Source organism: Aulonocara stuartgranti, assembly GCF_965226115.1.
Source record: "Aulonocara stuartgranti genome assembly, chromosome: 12".
Lineage (NCBI taxonomy): Eukaryota > Metazoa > Chordata > Actinopteri > Cichliformes > Cichlidae > Aulonocara > Aulonocara stuartgranti.
Window position 1 is genome coordinate 20,584,613 of NC_138948.1, and position 16,916 is coordinate 20,601,528.

Below are 16,916 nucleotides of genomic sequence, written 5' to 3' on the forward strand. Positions count from 1 at the left end.
CAAAAGAAATCTTAATATTTCAAAATATTACCAAACCACAAGTGACAGAGGAGGATTTGCATTTCTTAGTTATACGTTTCAAAGCAAAAGCCTGCTCTGTTTAATTTTATGGCTGTGCCTGTAGGACAATTTGATCATTCTGGTGATTTTTAATTAACAATCCTAAGATAAATGTGTGTCCTCTGCTCCTGTTTGTAATGAGACAGGCCTTGGAAATGAGAGAGAGAGTCTGTGCGAGCCGGCGACACTGCTCTTGATTTATACATGAACGCGGTCTGTGGGACATGAGGAGAGTGGGTACAGCCCCCCCTCTCCACAGCCGCAATGCAGTGCAATAACTCGCAGCGTTTACCTTTTGGCATCGCACCTCGTAGAATTTCTCTTGACACTTTATTAATCTTCACTTTAATGAGCTGCAGATTTCTGCATACATGAAGAAAAGCCGCCAAGCCTTGTGTGCTTCATTTTTCATTCTTTATTTTTGTGTTTCATATTGCATATTCTCAGCAGTTTATACAGAGCACAGTCATCATTGTCCTAACACTGCAGACTAGAAGAGTGAGACACTCCAGTTCACCTGTAAGGAGAAGCTGCATTAAGGTGCACAACAAGCAAAATTCAAGTCTTCCTTATTTATTCATTTGTAAATATAAGTTTTCATATTCAATATCTGTGACAATCTTTAGCTAGACATTGGTTTGACATCTCTACCCTTGAAGGCTTGCGTAGGTGCAGCAGGGTCCTCCTGCCCCCATCAGCGGGAATCCTGTTTAAATGCACTTGATATTGATTAAGGGCAGTTGTCACATTCTGATAAAGAGTTTAAGAGCATTCTGTATTCACTACAGTCATACATCAGAAGCATCAGGGGCATATAATGGCCATACGTAGGGAGCGGGGGGGTATTTGCTACAGAAATCACTATTGCTTACATACTGTTACCTGCTTGGCTTTGGGCATTTTATTGCCCATCTGAACTGCTGGGTACATCCAGCTTCTCTTTCTCTTCAGTCACTTTTTGCCCTTTCCTCACCTCACCTCCCTCCATCACAGATCTTTGGCATCTCCTCCTCTAGCCCTGAAACGCAGCATTTTTGTCTTACTTCTTGGGTTTCTCCTCCTTGCTTTCCTTTGACTCAGTGCCAGAAGATTTCTCAGCCTTCTCCATCTTTGCTCCTTCCTTCACCTCTTTACTAGCCTCCTTTTTCTCCTCTGGCTTCTTCTCCTCTTTCTTGCTATCTTTTTTCTCAGGCTCTGCTTTAGGCTTCTCTTCTGGCTTCTTCTCCTCTGTTTTTTTCTCCTCTGGTTTCTTCTCCTCTGGCTTCTTCTCCTCCTTCTTGCTCTCTGTTTTCTCAGGCTCTGCTTTAGCAGCTGGCTTTGCCTCAGGTTCGGCCTTCTCTGATTTAGGAGCAGAGGGCTTCTCCTCCTCCTTGGCAGGGGGAGTACTCTCTTTAGCCTCAGACTTGGGGGCTGGCTTGTCCTCAGCAGGCTTGCTGGGAGTTACAGGTTTTGAAGCCTCTTCCTTTTTTGGTGTTTCCTCTTCTTTGCTTTCTTTCTTTGTTTCAGGTTTGTCCACCTTCTCTGGTTCTTTCTCTTTGGGTTCCTGCTTCTTCTCCTCCTTCACAGGCTGCTCTTTCTCCTTCTTTTCCTCTTTGACAGGCTGAGGCTTCTCTTTTTTCTCCTCTTTTTCCTCCTTTTTAGGGGTGTCTTTGGCAGAAAATGGTTTGGCCTTCTCCTTCTCTGGAGACTTTGGTTCAGGGCTCTTGGGAGGAGGAGATTTGGACTCAGGAGACTTGCTGGGTGGGGATTTGGACACGGGTGACTTTGACTCATCTCCTGCAGGAGACTTGGCTGCAGGGGATTTGGCTGCTGGTGATTTGGCTTCTGGTGATTTTTGTGGCGATTTAGATTCTGGTGATTTGACAGTAGGAGATTTAGATTGAGGAGATTTTGAAGGAGGGGAAGCAGCTTTTTCTGGAGATTTGGACTTTTCTTCTTCTTCACCTGCCTTTTCTTCCTCTCCTTTCTCCTCTTCCTCTCCCTCTTCTTCCTTTTCCTCCTCTTTTTCTTCCTCTCCCTCTCCTTCCTGCTTCTCATCTCCTTTTTCCTCACCTTCTTCTTCACCCTCTTCTTCTTTGGTTTCTTCACCCTCTCCTTCCTCTGCTTCTTCTTCATCTTCTTCTTTCTTTTCCTCCTCATCTTCATCTGCTTCCTCTGTCACCTCCGTCACCTGTGTTTCATCTGTCTGTTCCTCTACAATGACTGTATCAGAGATCTCTTCTCCTTTTACTTTCAAGTGGGCAGAGATTCTGCTTTCCAGGTAGGAGTATGGGCCTCCACCTGACACAAAGCGATTCTCCTCTCCCTCCAGTAGTTTCCTGTTTGGAAGACAAGAACACAGAGAATGAAAGTGTTAATCACTTTTAGCATAAAGAAACCAATTTAAAGTTACATTTTTTAGATCCCAACTAACCTGTAAGCAGCAATTTCGATATCCAGAGCCATCTTCACATTCAGAAGCTCCTGGTAATCTTTTAGCTGGCTAGCCATCTCCCATTTTGTAGTTTTTAACTCGTTGTCGAGCTGATTGATGGTTTCCTGCAAAACAAACGTAAACATCCTCTCTGGTCACATATCATTCATCAAGTGTCTGAAAAGAGATTTGCAGTATTGGTGCATTTCTGCTTTTTCTGCATGTCTGTGCTGATGCCTTGCCTGTAGTGAGTTGAGGTCGTCTTGGTGTCTGTCTTCACTCTCTATACGCTGCCTCTCCAGTGACTCCTTGGTTCCTCGAAGAGTCTCCAGCTCAATGGTGCGGCTCTGGAGCTTGCGGCGGTATTCTGCAATCTCTTCCTGGGTTCCACGGATTGCATCCTGGTTAGACCGAGCAGCCTCGGACAGATGCTCCATGCGCACTGTGGAAAAAAACGAATTTTAAAAAGTACATGACATGTTTAGAAATCACTTTTAATTAAGATAATCGCCTGAAATATGACACATATGCATACTTTTAAAAGAAAGGGGAACATTTTGAGTCTAAAGACGTAGGCCTTTTTTTTAACTGAAAATATTTAACCAGTCCTGCTTTAGAGAACAGACAGTTACTACAAAGATCCTCTGTAACCTTGACACTGTCCAGCTGCCAGTCAATAGTCTGACTCAGCTCCCTCCTGCATCCAAGCATGAATAAACCACTGCTGCAGTCAGCTGGACTCAAAGAAGGTCAATTTGTTTGTACCTTTTACTAGCTGTACCAGGTCAAAATGTACACCTACTGAGAGGGATTGGGTATAGACCAATATGTCCTTTGACATACCCAAAACTACAATGCGCAGGAAACCCTTCTGGGCCTTCAAAGTTGTCAGCAGTGTGTTTATGTAGCACCATAAAAGTCAGCAGTGCTGTGTCTAAGTGCTGCTCACAGTGGCTGTAAGATCATGTCTCACTTATTGCTTTGCTAGTAATTCTATGCATCAGATCTACGTCCAGGTGCTTTTATTAATCACATCAGCCAGGAGAAGATGGCTGTAAAAAGCACGACCGACTGATGAAACATTATCAGCCCGCCGCGACCTTGAAAGGTACTTTTCTACTCGTGGAAGTCCAGGGTCAGATCCATCAGCACAGCAAAAAGAGAAACAGGTAGTGAACACCCACTGCTAGTCGGCAAGAGTGCAAATTAATCGTAGTCTCTTCGCTGTGTGCCACCTCACCTCTGCAGGGCTGGCCTTTAATTTTTTTAAATATTCTTTTAAAAGGTCACTATGCCGCAACTGCGCAGTCATAGAAAAGGGCACCAACTAAGATAAAAGGCAAATTATTGATATTATTTAAGTGATTATTATTATTTTATGTATTTATTTGCGCATTTCCAAACTGGTTACCTTGCTTCTTTCGCGTAATTCGTCACTTGTAATTTAACCTCTAAAGTTTTCGATGTGATAGATTAATAAATGTTATCAACCAACATTCCAACGTAACAGTCGGAGACGCCTCAAATAAATCCCGATCTGGATCCATGAGGCACACTTCAGCACCACGGACAGCGGACAAACGTGACTTTACGCACGGAGACTTTTGATCGTTTCAATAAACTTTCCTCCTCTTTTTTGATCGGACTCACCTTTGAACCACTCCTCGGCGTGCACTGAGGTCTTGGATGCGTGACTGTCCAGCTGCGAGCGGATCTCGCGCAGTGCGGTGGTGACATCCGCCTTCAGGGTGTCCCGCATGTCGAAGCTCACCTGCGCGCTCTGAATCTGCTCCAAGAGCTCCGCCACTTCTTCCTCGTGGTTCTTCTTAAGAAAAGCGGCCTCCTCTTCCAGCGCACGGAGCTTCTTGTCTAGCTCCAGGCGTACCAGCCGGCACTCCTCGACATACTTTTTCATAGCGCGAGCGGCAGCCTCCAACTCTTCCCGGTTCCGCGCTTCATCCTCCAGCCTGACCCGCAGGTGCTGGATGTCCTCTTCCAAGTGCTCGTGCTCCACAGCCGCGCGGGCCTTCTCTCCGGTCAGCTGCTGCAGGAGACCCCTGAGGTCACCCAGTTCCCTCTCGTAGTGCTCCCCGACCGAGGCGCGCCCGGCTTGGTTCTGCCGCAGCGCCGCCGCTTCCGCCTCCAGGTTGCGGTTGTGCATCTCCAGGTTGCGCACCTTGTCGATGTAGCCGGCAAACCGGTCGTTCAGAGCTTGCAGGATCTCTTTCTCGCTCTTCCGAGTCATGTCGCCGTTAAAGGTCTCCAAGCTGTCGATTGAGGATGGCTGGCTGTAGGTGAGGCGACGGCGCTGGGAGTGAAAGCCGCTGGAGGACACGGAGGCGGGCCGAGCCTTGCGGTACGAGCTCGGGCCCATGAAGTGATGCTCTACCGTGAAACTCATGTTGGCTGGGCCGGTGAGAACTGACTGCAGTAGGAGGGAGAGCGATCAGCTTTTATAGGAGGGAGGGAAAAGACAGTAGTCAGCACCAAGACACGCTCGTTTTTAAAGAGATACCTTTTCCTCAGAAAACTACCGGCTGCGCAGGAATGGCAAGACGATACTCGCTCCCGTTAGTGTAGGATCCTGATGATAAGTATGTATTTTGAAGGTATTAGAGGTGTTGATGAGGGGATACTTTACTGACGGAACAATCCTAAATATTGGGACTATAACATGCGATATGTTTTTTAAGCATCCAAAACTGCACCTGGAAATATCTAGGCGATGTTTCAAAACAAGATTGTAATATAAATAATTTTAATCATATTCACAAATGCCTGCTTCTGGGTTTCTTTACGCAGTTTAAAAAATATATATTTAAAAACACATGGGAATACTGTGGGCATAGATGTGGCTAAAGTCCTGGTGGACCTTCTTTCTAATATGTTTCTTTAATAGGGACAACTCATCTTAATAATAAATACCACTTTAAAATGTAACAAACTGTAAATGATTTTAGCAAATTTGCTCATTTCCATCTGTGACTGATTGTGTGGGTGTCCACTGTGTTCTGCTGATGCTCTCTGTAGCTTCACTGCTGCAGTGTGAGTTTGCAGATCCACAGCCATACCCCCTGGGACTCAACTCAACTGCTGGGCCATTGACAGACTCCTTCTTTTAGTACAGGCACACACACAAAGAGTATTTCCTTCTTTCCCCTTTTCAGAAAGCAGCTTCCCATCACTTAGTTTCTGCTTCTTTTTGAGAGAGCAATTTTAACATGTGCAGAATCTGATTGCAGGTTGAGTGTGTGATGCACACAAATGACACAGAAACCAAAAACAGCAGCATGAGTTACACTGATACAGCATTCACAGAAACCCCAAACAGCTGTCTCTGCTGATCTAAAGAGATGTCTGCTCTGAGAAGAGGAGCAGTTCTGAAGAGCACATACAGCACCTATTGATCACTCAGGGTGAGTGAGTTTATTCTACCTTAAAGGGAAACTGTAGGCCTCGCCTTTAATATGAGCAAATATTTGGAAGAATCCACCATTTAGCAGACAGCAGCGATTTCTCATTTTCAGCCATTCTTTGTTATTGTAACATTAATGTCATCAGCTCAGTGACACCCATAGATGTGTGACACTTAAGTGCTCTATAGCAGATGCGCTACATTTGTAATGAAACACGCAAAAGTCTCTGTGTGCTTTGCATCACGTCTCACACGTTTGGGGTGGGGTGGTGGGGGTGGGGGTTCTCCAGCATAGGAATTACATGCGTCACAGCCCCTCCATCCACTGGCTGCATGTTTTATAGATGAGGATAATGCAACAGAGATGACAGGATTCTGCTGTGAAAGGCACTTTCTGTAGCGCATGTCAAAATGTAAGTGCACATGAAATATAAGCAGCAGGCCAGATCTGAGGTTTATCAGCAGTTATTGCAGTAACTCAAAACAGTCTGGCCTGAAAGCACGAGTATCTGTTACTTGAAACCAAAAATCTTGTAACAGCCAAACTAAGATATATTGCTTGGAATATGACCTCCAAATAACAGGTCACCTGCAGTCTGTCTCCTGCTTTTGCTTCTCAGAATTAACATAATCCTCTCTCCTGTGCTGTCATAGGTGAATTAATCAGTCACATTTTTCAATATAGCTGAAAGCTTGATGACTGCCACTGCAAAGGCTTTTGATAGAAGAGCACAAAGGATGTTGCCATGTAGCGGCCTTGTCCTTGAAGCGATGGATGGACAGACAGCAGCAGAGTGAGACAGATACAGAGATGGAAAATAGCAGAATCGATGCAGAGGAAAACGTCAGAAAAAAGTGAAACGTGTCCCAGAGGAATGATATCTTGCATTTGCAGGTGCACTGAGTTTAGGCTGTGGAGTTTCCCTTGTTTCAGAGGGGTATATTTAGACATTTCAGTGATTTGAGACTATCAGAGAACAGAAGAGCTGCAAGGCTGTGTTGGAAGGCAGACAACGAAGAACACAGTCGTCAGGGAACAAGTGGATGCACTGAAGGAGGGATGACAGGGTGTGACTGGAACTGGGGGACAAAACAGGGAGTCACCTTGGGAATGACATCCAGAAAAATGGTAGTCCGAAGTCTAACGGATGAATCAGCTGTAATTCAATTAAGGTTTAGATAGTGTTTCCTTACATTAGACTTATGTGTGTTTGAGTATGTGTGCATGCATGTTTATACATGTAACTGAGGCTGATGCTTTTTTTTTTCAGAACTACACAGCAGTCATGCAGATAATAAAAAATAGCTTTGTAACTGTGGAAATTTACTGACCATAGAGAAGTAGCTCACAGCTTGATCATGGCTCTGCCAGACCCAGAGATTGAACTTTCTAGAAAGCATCTAAACTTGACTCCGTTACAGCACCACCTGCTGGTCAGTCAGCAGAATGCCGGTGTCATCCCCACATGTGTCCACAGGGGGCAGCAGAGCCCCGCTGCCACTCAGCCTGTAACGTTTTATTTCCTGTGTTGCTCGCTTCTCTTTCACAAACGAGGGAAAGTTCAAACGAAACCACTCCAGCTTTTTCACCAAACACCGATGTGATGTGTGGTTAAAATGTATCAGCCGCCCTCTTTACTCGAGAAGTGGAGTCAGGAGAACAACGAGTTGGTAAATAAGTGTAAGGTGGGTAAGGCCGGCTAGCAGGTCTACATTTAATCACAGCTCTGCGATTAATTAGCAATACTAACATCAAATAAAACTGTAACTGCGAATAGATTAGATGACCAAAAATCTCATAGTTTAATTCATGTGCTAAAATGTAAAACAGAGCCAGTTTTTCTCCTGACAGACTGAAGTCCTTCTGTGCTGTCTTTTTCTTCAATGATTGTATATTAGCCTCCCTACCGTAACATAATACAGAAATAGAAGAGGTTTGCGTATGTATTAAGGTGTTATACAATTATGTAAAATACTCTACCTGGAGAACAAGTCATGAAGTCTTCTTTATGATATTGTTTTGGATTATTATTGGAGATGTAGAACAGCGTTAAGTTACACAAAGCCACTTATACCAAACATAAGAAAGGAGTAGGGGGTATCCCTCATGATGGTAGTTTGCAATGTGAAGTGCTCTCAAAAATACTCTCATGAAGGTATCTGACATAAATTTATCCAACACTGTGGTACATCCTGATCATGGTGTCATTTTGCTTTCACTTGATTGTTTCAGCAGCAGGAGGCAGCTGGAGGTGCTGTGAGCCGAGACCACAGGCAGTCCAGCCTGAGGTGGTGTTCCTCTGAATTTCACAAACTTTTGAGGAAAATCCAAGGTACTATGTGATATATTTGTCACATTTTATTTTTCAAATCATCACAAATGTTAATATTAGACACAGATAATTTGAGTAAATACAAAAAGCATTTTTTAAATGTAAATGATTAGTTCATTTATTAAGAGCTATTCAATAAAAAAAGCTATCCAAACCTACCCACCTCGGAAAGCTGAGAATAGGTTCACTGGCCACACCCAGGTCTGATTACTGCCAGACCAGCTGAATCAAGAAATCTCTTAAATTAAAACAGTCTGACAAAGTGAAAAGTTCTCAAAAAGCAACACATCATGCCACGACCCAAAGAACCACCCGAGAAACAAATTCACTGACATCCTTCAGTCCGGAAAGGGCTACAAAGAAATTTCCTACGGCTTTAGGATTCCAGTGAACCACAGTAAGAGCCATCATACACAAATGGAGAAAAACTTGGAACAGTGGGGAAACTTCTCAGGAGTGACCAGGAGGCCAAAATTACTCCAAGAGTGCAGCGACGACTCATCCAGGAGGTCAGAAAATACCCCAGAACAACATTAAAGAACTGCAGACTTCATACGTCAGTTAAGGTCAGAGTTGATGATTCAATAATAAGAAAGAGACTGGGCAACAATGGCATCCATAGGAGAGTTCAAGGAGAAAACCACTGCTCAAACACAAAGACTTCTCGATCCCCAAGACAGGAGAATATTTTGTAGGCTGATGAAATGAAAGGTTGAACTTTTTGAAGGTTTAATAAAAAAAAATTCTGATTTACTCAGTTTATCTTTGTCTAATATTGAAATTAGTTTAATGATCTGAAACATGCAAGTGTGACAAATATATATTTAAAAAAGGAAGTCATGACACCGTATAATTTACCTCAATGCAGCTTCTTTCTACGCGTCTCTCTTCTGCAGGTATTCCTCCTCATGTAGATCACTCGCAGCTGGAGTTGGCAGTGGTGTATAATACGTGTGTATGCTTTACTGCTCAGTCTCAATTTTCAGAAGCTGAGCTGCTCCTCAAAGAAGCCACTGAGCGAGGTAGGCCTCTATGTGAAAAAATGGCCATATATGATACGATTCAGGAACTAATGCCACAAATCCAAGTTTTTGTAAGTTCAGAGATTCTCAAGTGTGAATTTTACAGCCTGCCATTCTTCTTTACAGTGTTACAGGTGACAGGAAATAACGCTGATACTTCTGATCCGCTTGTGCTGTGGAGAGCAGGGCTTAAATCAGCGGGAAACACAGCTTTGCATCCTCATGTTTTGTACCTCCTCTGTCTGCAGTGGGCACTATGGCTGGCCAAATGCCAGCTAGAAAATATAGGGGAATTACAGGTAAGATGATTTTTAGGTTATGTCCACGCCTTTCTACTTTCTTTTTAGTTTTAAACAAACTATAGGATTTATGCATTGATTAGCCACATGAGATGCCTGTTTAACTGCTTTATATGGGAAAAATCACTGTGCTGATTTTGACTTGTTCTTTGTCACCTGACACAGAGTTGGTAGAAACTATTTTCCCACAGTTATTTGTTGGATTCATGCTATCCCAGTGTTTTCTGTCACTGCATGTAATACAAACTACATTGATGATACTCCACAGTGTATAAGCATTTAAAGACCTGTGTGCAGTCCCCATCTGTCGAGTGGAGATGGAAGTTTGATCTTGGATTTGTTTTTGTTCTTGTTTAAAATGATTCAGTTATTGTATTTTTTCATGTCATGCAGGAGCAGATGTCTTCTCTTTGTGAGATAGTATGTGATGGAGTTGGGGATTGCAGTCCAAGCGAGGCAAAAGGAAGGTTGTCAAAGAGTCCTCTGTTGGTGATGGAACCGAAAAGGCTTACCGAATTATTACAGATCTGCACTTCCATTGCTCAAGGTTGGCTACATTCATGCTTTTTAGCAATGTATTTTTGAGGCTCAGTTATAGTTGTTTCTGCTCATGCTACCATAATTAATAAGGCATAAGTCATAGTGTAGATTTCTCCTCTCTGCTTTGCAAATTAACATTTCACCTCGGTGATCCCTTGTCAGCAAACTATTATTACATGCTTCCAAAATCAGTATTTGTGACATGTTTAAAGGTTTGTGTGTTGCTAACAGAGACGGGCAGTAACGCGTTACTGTAATCCGATTACTTTTTTCAAGTAACGAGTAAAGTATGGGATTACTATTGCAAAAACGGTAACTAGATTACCGTTACTTTCCCGTAGGAACGCTGCGTTACTGCGTTACTAAAACCGTGATTTTTTTTTTATTTGATTTTTTTTTTGCGAGAGTGTCTCATGACAGTGACATAAGCGAGTGCGACGTTCGTGGCAGCAGCTGTGTGCAGATCAACAATGGATCATATATCGAGTACGGGAGAGAGTATGAGCGTGCAGCGTTTAAAGCGTGGAAGTACTGACCTTACTTTAAGTTTGATTCCATAAAAAGTGACAAAAACATTAGCGTCCGTTGTGCGTGGGAAGAAAACTTCTTTTTACAGCGAAAAAAAACCCCTAAACTTCCGAGCAAGCACCGAGTGCGCTATAACGTAATGTGAAACTCACAGAGAAACTCGCGGATTCTTCCACTGACCGCTGCAGCACACCTGCACCAGGGTAAACCTCCGCCTACCCAACTCCTGCTTTACAGGTGAAAATAGAGCAAAAGGACCGCTAGTCTTTGACTTTATTTATTTTCTGCTGTGTTTTACTTGCATCTATTTGAAAGAGTGAGTGTAAACACACACAAAAAAAATTATTTTATGTGCTGGAATGTGCACAAAATAGGTTTAAATATTAAACAAATTTCTTCCAGTCAGAGAATGTTGCATTTAATTAAATTTTTGCTTGATGCATAAAGTTAAAAGATTAAAACTAATAAAACAAGTTTTAAAAAGGGACTTTTCCATTTGATTACATTTTGTATGATGGATTATGCAGAAAAAGTAGAATTGGGCTGAAAGATCTATCGCTTTATCACCTATTCAGGTTGTAAATCGTGTTTTTAAAAAGTAACTAAGTAATTAACTACTTTTGAAAATAAGTAATCAGTAAAGTAACGGGATTACTTTTTTGGGGAAGTAATCAGTAATTAGTTACTGATTACTTTTTTCAAGTAACTTGACCAACACTGGTTGCTAATGTGTCTTTTTACACTAGCGACAGCTATGAACACTGATGATGGTGAAATATGACTGTGATGTATTCATAGACTTCCTCTGTGTGACTCCACATGTTTAAAAAAGGTGCAGAAAAGCTGAATGAGGGTCGGAGTTCAGAAGCGTTGTCTGATCTACAGGCGGCTTCTGCCCTGCCAGCTACCAGGGCTCTAGTGGCATATACACACCTTCTTTCAGGCTCCTGCCTCGCTCATATGGTATACACATGCACTGTAATCATATAAACAAAAGAGCAGCCTTTAAGCAGTTGTCTTAAGTTAATGTTTGTCTTTCCGATTGTCTCTAGAACCGCCCACAGATGGCACTGCAGTGTTACAAGAGGGCACTCGAGACAGACTCACGTTGTGTGTGTGCTCTGTACCGAAGCATGCTCATCTATAGACAGCTGGGAAACACACAGGCTGAGATACAGGCTCTTCGCCTACTGCACTCAGTGAGTGATGCACATACACTCTCCACATAAAGGCCATACATGCAGACGAGAGAAAGGATGCCGGTAATCCCTGCATGTACATATATTTTTAAGTTAGAAGCCTCACAGATGAAGATAAAGAAGTTTATTTTGATCACTGACATATTTTCAGTTAAATTCAGGCCTGCATCAAACATCAGACCTATCTTTTCCCACAGACTTTGATGTTGCCCCCTGCTACAGAGCCCGTTCTGGGAGGTATCCAACCCCTCTCTCCGTCCTTACTCCTCAGTAGCCAATCACTAAGCAGGCTGCTTTCAGTCCCGTCTGCCCTAAGTGTCCTTTACAGCCTTGCCCTCAAATGTGTGCTCAGTGGCAGGTAAGAAGAGCAGCAGGGATGCTTGCTGACCTCTACTCCAAAACAGAAAATGCCAATAGAGAGGAGGACAAAAGTATACTTGTATTAACAGTGGAGTGTTGCTGATGTTTCTGCAGGGTTACTGAGGGTGTTGAACATTATCTGGATCTGCTGGCTGCTCTTCACTCAGAGGATCAACATGCAGTAAGAGTGAAAATAATAACAAACAAAATCACAATTCAATTCTCCTTAATGGGTTCAATGACATGTATTTGTTTGCCTCAGGTTGATGCTGAGGTTTCTGTCCTACCCAGGATGCCGGAGCTTTACCTGGAGGCTGGCACTGCCTTGCTCTTTACCCGGCGTCCTGCAGATTGTATGGCGTTCTGCAATGAAGTCATCAGCACGACACTGGAGCTGGTACCAGAGAAAGTGGTGTTGGAAGAGCCAGAGGAAGGAATTGGAGGAGACGCGAGGGGTCTGAGTGTGGAGGGTGAAGATAAAGTGGCGATGCTCCTCTGGGCTGCAGCTGCCTACCTCGTCCAGGGTCACTGCCACGCTCACTTGAAGGACTGGAAACAAGCTGTGACTCATTACACGAGGTGTGAGAGATGAAAGTAATTTTACTTGTTTCAGCGTAATTCAGTTATTAAAACAAAACAAAACACTGCATTCTGTATTACAGGTGCATCAACCTGCTGGTGAAGGTGCACTTAAAAAACAGAGGTGAATACCTTAATGAGTTTATAAATACTTGGGAGACTTTTGCCTTTTTTTCTGTCTTTCTGTTATTTTCTGTATTTTATGGTCGATTACAGATTTCCAACCACAGATCCCTGCTGCAGATGTGAATGTTAAGCATGGGAAAGATCTCTGCACCCTGCAAAGAATGAAGGGGCTTTCACTAGCATGGAGGGGTATCAGCTTCACCCAGATGGACCAGCTGAGAGAGGCGCTGAGGGACCTCCAGCTCAGCCTGCAGGCCTTCCCAGGTATACACGCCACAGCTGTAACTTAATCCTGTGAATAGCAGAAGTTGAAGCTATTTCTGACATTTGATATATCAGCAGTACTCTGTCATTGTAGCTAGCTGGTCATACAAAGAGAAAATAATATAAGTCATAGACTCCTAATCTTATACATCAGTGTATTTAATACTTTTTTTCTTATATGTAACATTTATCACATTGTTCTTCACTATTGGCCCACACTCAGTGACAAATAGGGGACACAAGACAAGTTGTATTGCTCATCATTGTTTTATTTACCATAAAGAAAACTAATAAACATGAGGTATGAGGAGTCAGAAGTATCAGTCATTACATGGATGCACGGATGAGCATTACATGTATGTGCTGATGTTGGCATCGGTGTGAAAGAGGAAACAAAAACAAAATCTGGAGGTGTCATTCCTAGGAGCTCAGGCCTGCTTAAACCATGTGGAATATGCTACACATGTGTAAACCAGTTATCCCAATGACCCTCTCCACTACTGTCCTCTGCAGGAGGAAACCCTGCAGAGACAAAAAGGGGAGGGGCCATAACACTGTAGACCACAGGATTGTATTGAGTGTGGATTTGATTTACATGGTATTGTGCTATAACACGTTGTTGTGCTGTATGTGTTGTCTCAGATTATACAGGAGCTGGGCTGTGGTGCGGTGAGGTGCTATGGAGGCTTGGCAGGAAGCACGAGGCAGCAGCTTGCTGGGAAAAGACCTGGAGCCTCACGACTCAGACCTCAGTGGAGTAAGGCTTTCATTCTTGTATTGTTAAATGCCGTCGCTACATTTGAAGTTTATAATGTTAACTGCTGTACGTCATACTGTAGAAGATATTTGATCCTATGGTGACTGGAACTCCGGGACACAGTTGGGGAGCATGATAAGGTCAAGGTTAGAGGTCAAGTTTTCTGAATATCTTGTGAACACAACAGCTCGAAAAGGATGTCACCTAGGTTTTTTGTTTTTTTTTTCTTAAAACTGGGTCATTGATGTTTTTATCCAGGAAGGATGTCATACTGGCCTCTCATACTGATATCTTAGCTGCATCTACTGACAGGCACTCACACCTTGGAATTTGGCAAGTTTTATACAATTCATGCATTTTTATTTTTATTTTGCAGGTTTCTCAATACCACAGTATAATATGTAGCTATACCAGTGCCACTGTTTCAGTCTTTTGATAAAGTCACATTCAAAGCTTTTCCTCAATTTGCATTCAGTGAATTTTCATAATGTTAATAACCCTTCTGCTGTCAGATTGCTGTAACCACATAGATTTCCAGGCTAGGGCACAACTCGATAGCAGAATCATTTCAACATTAATTTCAATAGATGTGGACATCTTTTAACTCCTATTCACAGCAATATTTATAAAGCATTAGATGTGCTTTATATATCCCATAAGTTGGGAAATTCCTGAGTTACAACAGCCTTCAGTATTTCAAGAAAATCTGAATAATGCATTAAGGTAGAAATGATAGAAAGTTAAATAAAGATAAAGAGAAAAAAAGAAACTCGGTAGGTAAAAATATAACTCGAAAGAAATTTAAATAGTACAAATGTAAAATGCTTATTATAACAATAATAACAATACAACATCACACAATTGCACCACACAATAATAAAATGGCTCAAAATCAATAAAATAAAATGAACCAGTAATGGTGTAAATGTAGTAAGTACATCAAATGTCAGACAGTGTAAAATATGGTGGACGGTTAGATCAGCTAGTCAGATGTATTGTGATCTGGAGATACTGGGTGAGCTTTAAAGATTTCCTTTATCTGTGTTTATGGCGAGGACCTAAATTAGCCTGTTTGGAGAAGGTTTTCAGCTGCATGTCCTGTAAATTCTGCAGGGGTGGTCAGGATTATCTGTGGTGGATCACAGTTTGTTCAATAACCTTCTCTACAGCACAGTTTCAGATGTGTCCAAAATACTGCTGTGCCATTTTTTTGTTGCTAGTATACACAAAAAAATGTTACCAGGTAATATAAGGTCAAATGTGTATTAAAGAGTTAGCCTTAACATTGCCATCGCTAGTCCTCTGTGGTTCAGTCAATTTCTCTCGCTATGTGCAAATGTTTTCCGGCTGTTTGTATATTCCTTCCACTCTCATGAAAGCAATTTCTCTCAAATGCCTTGAGGAGATTTCTTCAACTTAGACACAAACGTTTAGTTAGGGTCAAGGACGAGCTAAATAAATCAGGAATTTGTGCTGTAGCTACACGGTGCAGTTTCTCAATAAATTGCACAGGGATTGACACTCCTTCAGGTGTTGGTCTGTAGCTTATTGCTAAAAAAAGTTGGAGACAAATAAAGTGGCTTAGAAAGCTTAAAGATGAATTAAAATTAAATGATTACATCTTATGGCTTAATAGAGCATGAATGAAACAGCAACTTCATTGTTGTTGGTTGACAGTCAGTCACAAGGTGACAATTTGTTTGTTCTCGCTCTTGTTGTTTTTTGTTGGAAATTGCATGTAAATAAAAACAAGCACTCAAAAGGGATTTGAGATAATTTCTAATTACACACACAAAGTGGAGTTTGATTTAGCTGGATTGCCAAGCAGGAGTTTAACATACTTGGCCCGACCAGGATGTTATTCCAGTGGTTATCAGAGGTCAGCACTGTCACCTCACAAAATACAAGCTGACAGTTTGCAGGCTCTCTCTCTGGGTATTCTGGCTTCCTCCCACAGACACACATGTTATGTTAATTTGTGATGAAACTACGTGGAAGGTTGTCTGACCTCACCAGGGTCTTCCCTGCCTCTTTCCCTAGGATTGATAGTTTAATCACTTCTCTATATGCAGATACATTAGCTATGCAATGATGACTCTAATCTTTGTCTGTGTTGCAGAAAACTGCCTTTGTACCTACAGGATCCTCAGTCTGGCCCTTTGTTGGACTCTGTGGAGTTGCGCTTTAGAATACAGGAACTTGGCCTTACCTAATCAGACTGGAGACAAAAGAAGAATTACTTGTGACTTAATGAGCTGGATCGATTTTGCTATGGGTTTCATTTCACACGCCATACAAACATGGACCTACAGGGACAATAAAATAAAGCTTACTGTAAGCATTTGAAACTAAGGATGGGCACAGTGTATGTGTATTGTATGCATGAAATGATGGAAGATTAGGGCATGCATTGTTTGGAGTTGCTGAACTGCCTTTAAGAAAGAAAAGTCTGGTGAGGTGATCTAGCCAATAAAGTTCTCTCTACATCAGCAAACCTTTAATATGCTGTACATGCACTGTCAGCTGAATTTTCAAAAACGGTTAAGCAAAAAAAAACTACGAGCTACACTGCAGTCCCCCCTCCACACACCATACAGGGAAAAGTATCTGTCATGCCAGTTCCTCCAGTATAATACTCAGCTTAGTTACCATACCACACTCTAGCTGACAACGGTTCCATCAGCATCTCCATTAAGATAAACTGGACATTGATCATTACATGATGGACTGCCTTGATAAATGATGTATACCATATATCAGACTGTGTGATGGCTGGTGTTAAAGTTTGGAATGAGGTGTTGTGGATGGGTTAGCCGACAATCCATTAAGGGAACATAATTTACTTAGGATGTCTTTGATCAAATTTCAAGCTACAAAAATGTATTGCTATCTAACATCTTGTCTCATTTTTTTTTTTTAAATTGAATAAATGAAGTATATCCTGTTGTTTTTCTTGGAAAAAATGCATTATTTACCTTGAAAGTGTGTGTATACATGTGTTATCTGTCTTCCATAAATTTA

General features: G+C 42.1%; 2 protein-coding genes across 4 annotated transcripts; one reads left to right on the top strand and one right to left on the bottom strand.

Moving 5' to 3' along the window:
- Positions 1-473: 473 nt before the first annotated feature.
- On the bottom strand, positions 474-7,306 carry LOC309719689 (neurofilament medium polypeptide-like). 2 transcript variants are annotated; one of them, XM_082555983.1, is made up of 5 exons: positions 7,221-7,306; positions 4,124-4,923; positions 2,716-2,915; positions 2,474-2,598; positions 474-2,378 (listed from the first exon to the last, which is right to left on the bottom strand). In XM_082555983.1, the coding sequence occupies exons 2-5, from the start codon at positions 4,872-4,874 to the stop codon at positions 1,100-1,102; spliced, it is 2,355 nt and encodes a 784-aa protein (XP_082412109.1). In that variant the 5' UTR covers positions 4,875-4,923; positions 7,221-7,306; the 3' UTR covers positions 474-1,099. The 2 variants fall into 2 exon arrangements, with proteins under 2 accessions (XP_082412109.1, XP_082412108.1); XM_082555982.1 differs by having other exon boundaries at positions 4,124-4,898; positions 7,221-7,260.
- A 73-nt stretch (positions 7,307-7,379) lies between these two features.
- On the top strand, positions 7,380-16,882 carry fancg (FA complementation group G). 2 transcript variants are annotated; one of them, XM_082554340.1, is made up of 14 exons: positions 7,380-7,574; positions 8,125-8,221; positions 9,118-9,243; positions 9,370-9,542; positions 9,936-10,089; positions 11,443-11,573; positions 11,663-11,809; positions 12,007-12,167; positions 12,284-12,350; positions 12,432-12,748; positions 12,832-12,872; positions 12,965-13,138; positions 13,781-13,895; positions 16,015-16,882. In XM_082554340.1, exons 1-14 carry the CDS (start codon positions 7,506-7,508, stop codon positions 16,106-16,108), a joined length of 1,866 nt encoding a protein of 621 aa, XP_082410466.1. In that variant the 5' UTR covers positions 7,380-7,505; the 3' UTR covers positions 16,109-16,882. The 2 variants fall into 2 exon arrangements, with proteins under 2 accessions (XP_082410466.1, XP_082410465.1); XM_082554339.1 differs by having other exon boundaries at positions 8,122-8,221; positions 16,015-16,880.
- The last annotated feature ends 34 nt before the right edge of the window (positions 16,883-16,916 follow it).

Coding starts and splice junctions, on each gene's coding strand:
- fancg (XM_082554339.1), top strand. CDS start 7,506: ATGTATCAGCCGCCCTCTTTACTCGAGAAGTGGAGTCAGGAGAACAAC. Junction 7,575..8,121: donor AGTTGGTAAATAAGTGTAAG/GTGGGTAAGGCC, acceptor TGATTGTTTCAG/CAGCAGGAGGCAGCTGGAGG. Junction 12,749..12,831: donor GCTGTGACTCATTACACGAG/GTGTGAGAGATG, acceptor TCTGTATTACAG/GTGCATCAACCTGCTGGTGA.
- LOC309719689 (XM_082555982.1), bottom strand. Junction 2,916..4,123: donor CGCCGAGGAGTGGTTCAAAG/GTGAGTCCGATC, acceptor TTTTTTCCACAG/TGCGCATGGAGCATCTGTCC. Junction 2,379..2,473: donor ATCGAAATTGCTGCTTACAG/GTTAGTTGGGAT, acceptor TCTTCCAAACAG/GAAACTACTGGAGGGAGAGG.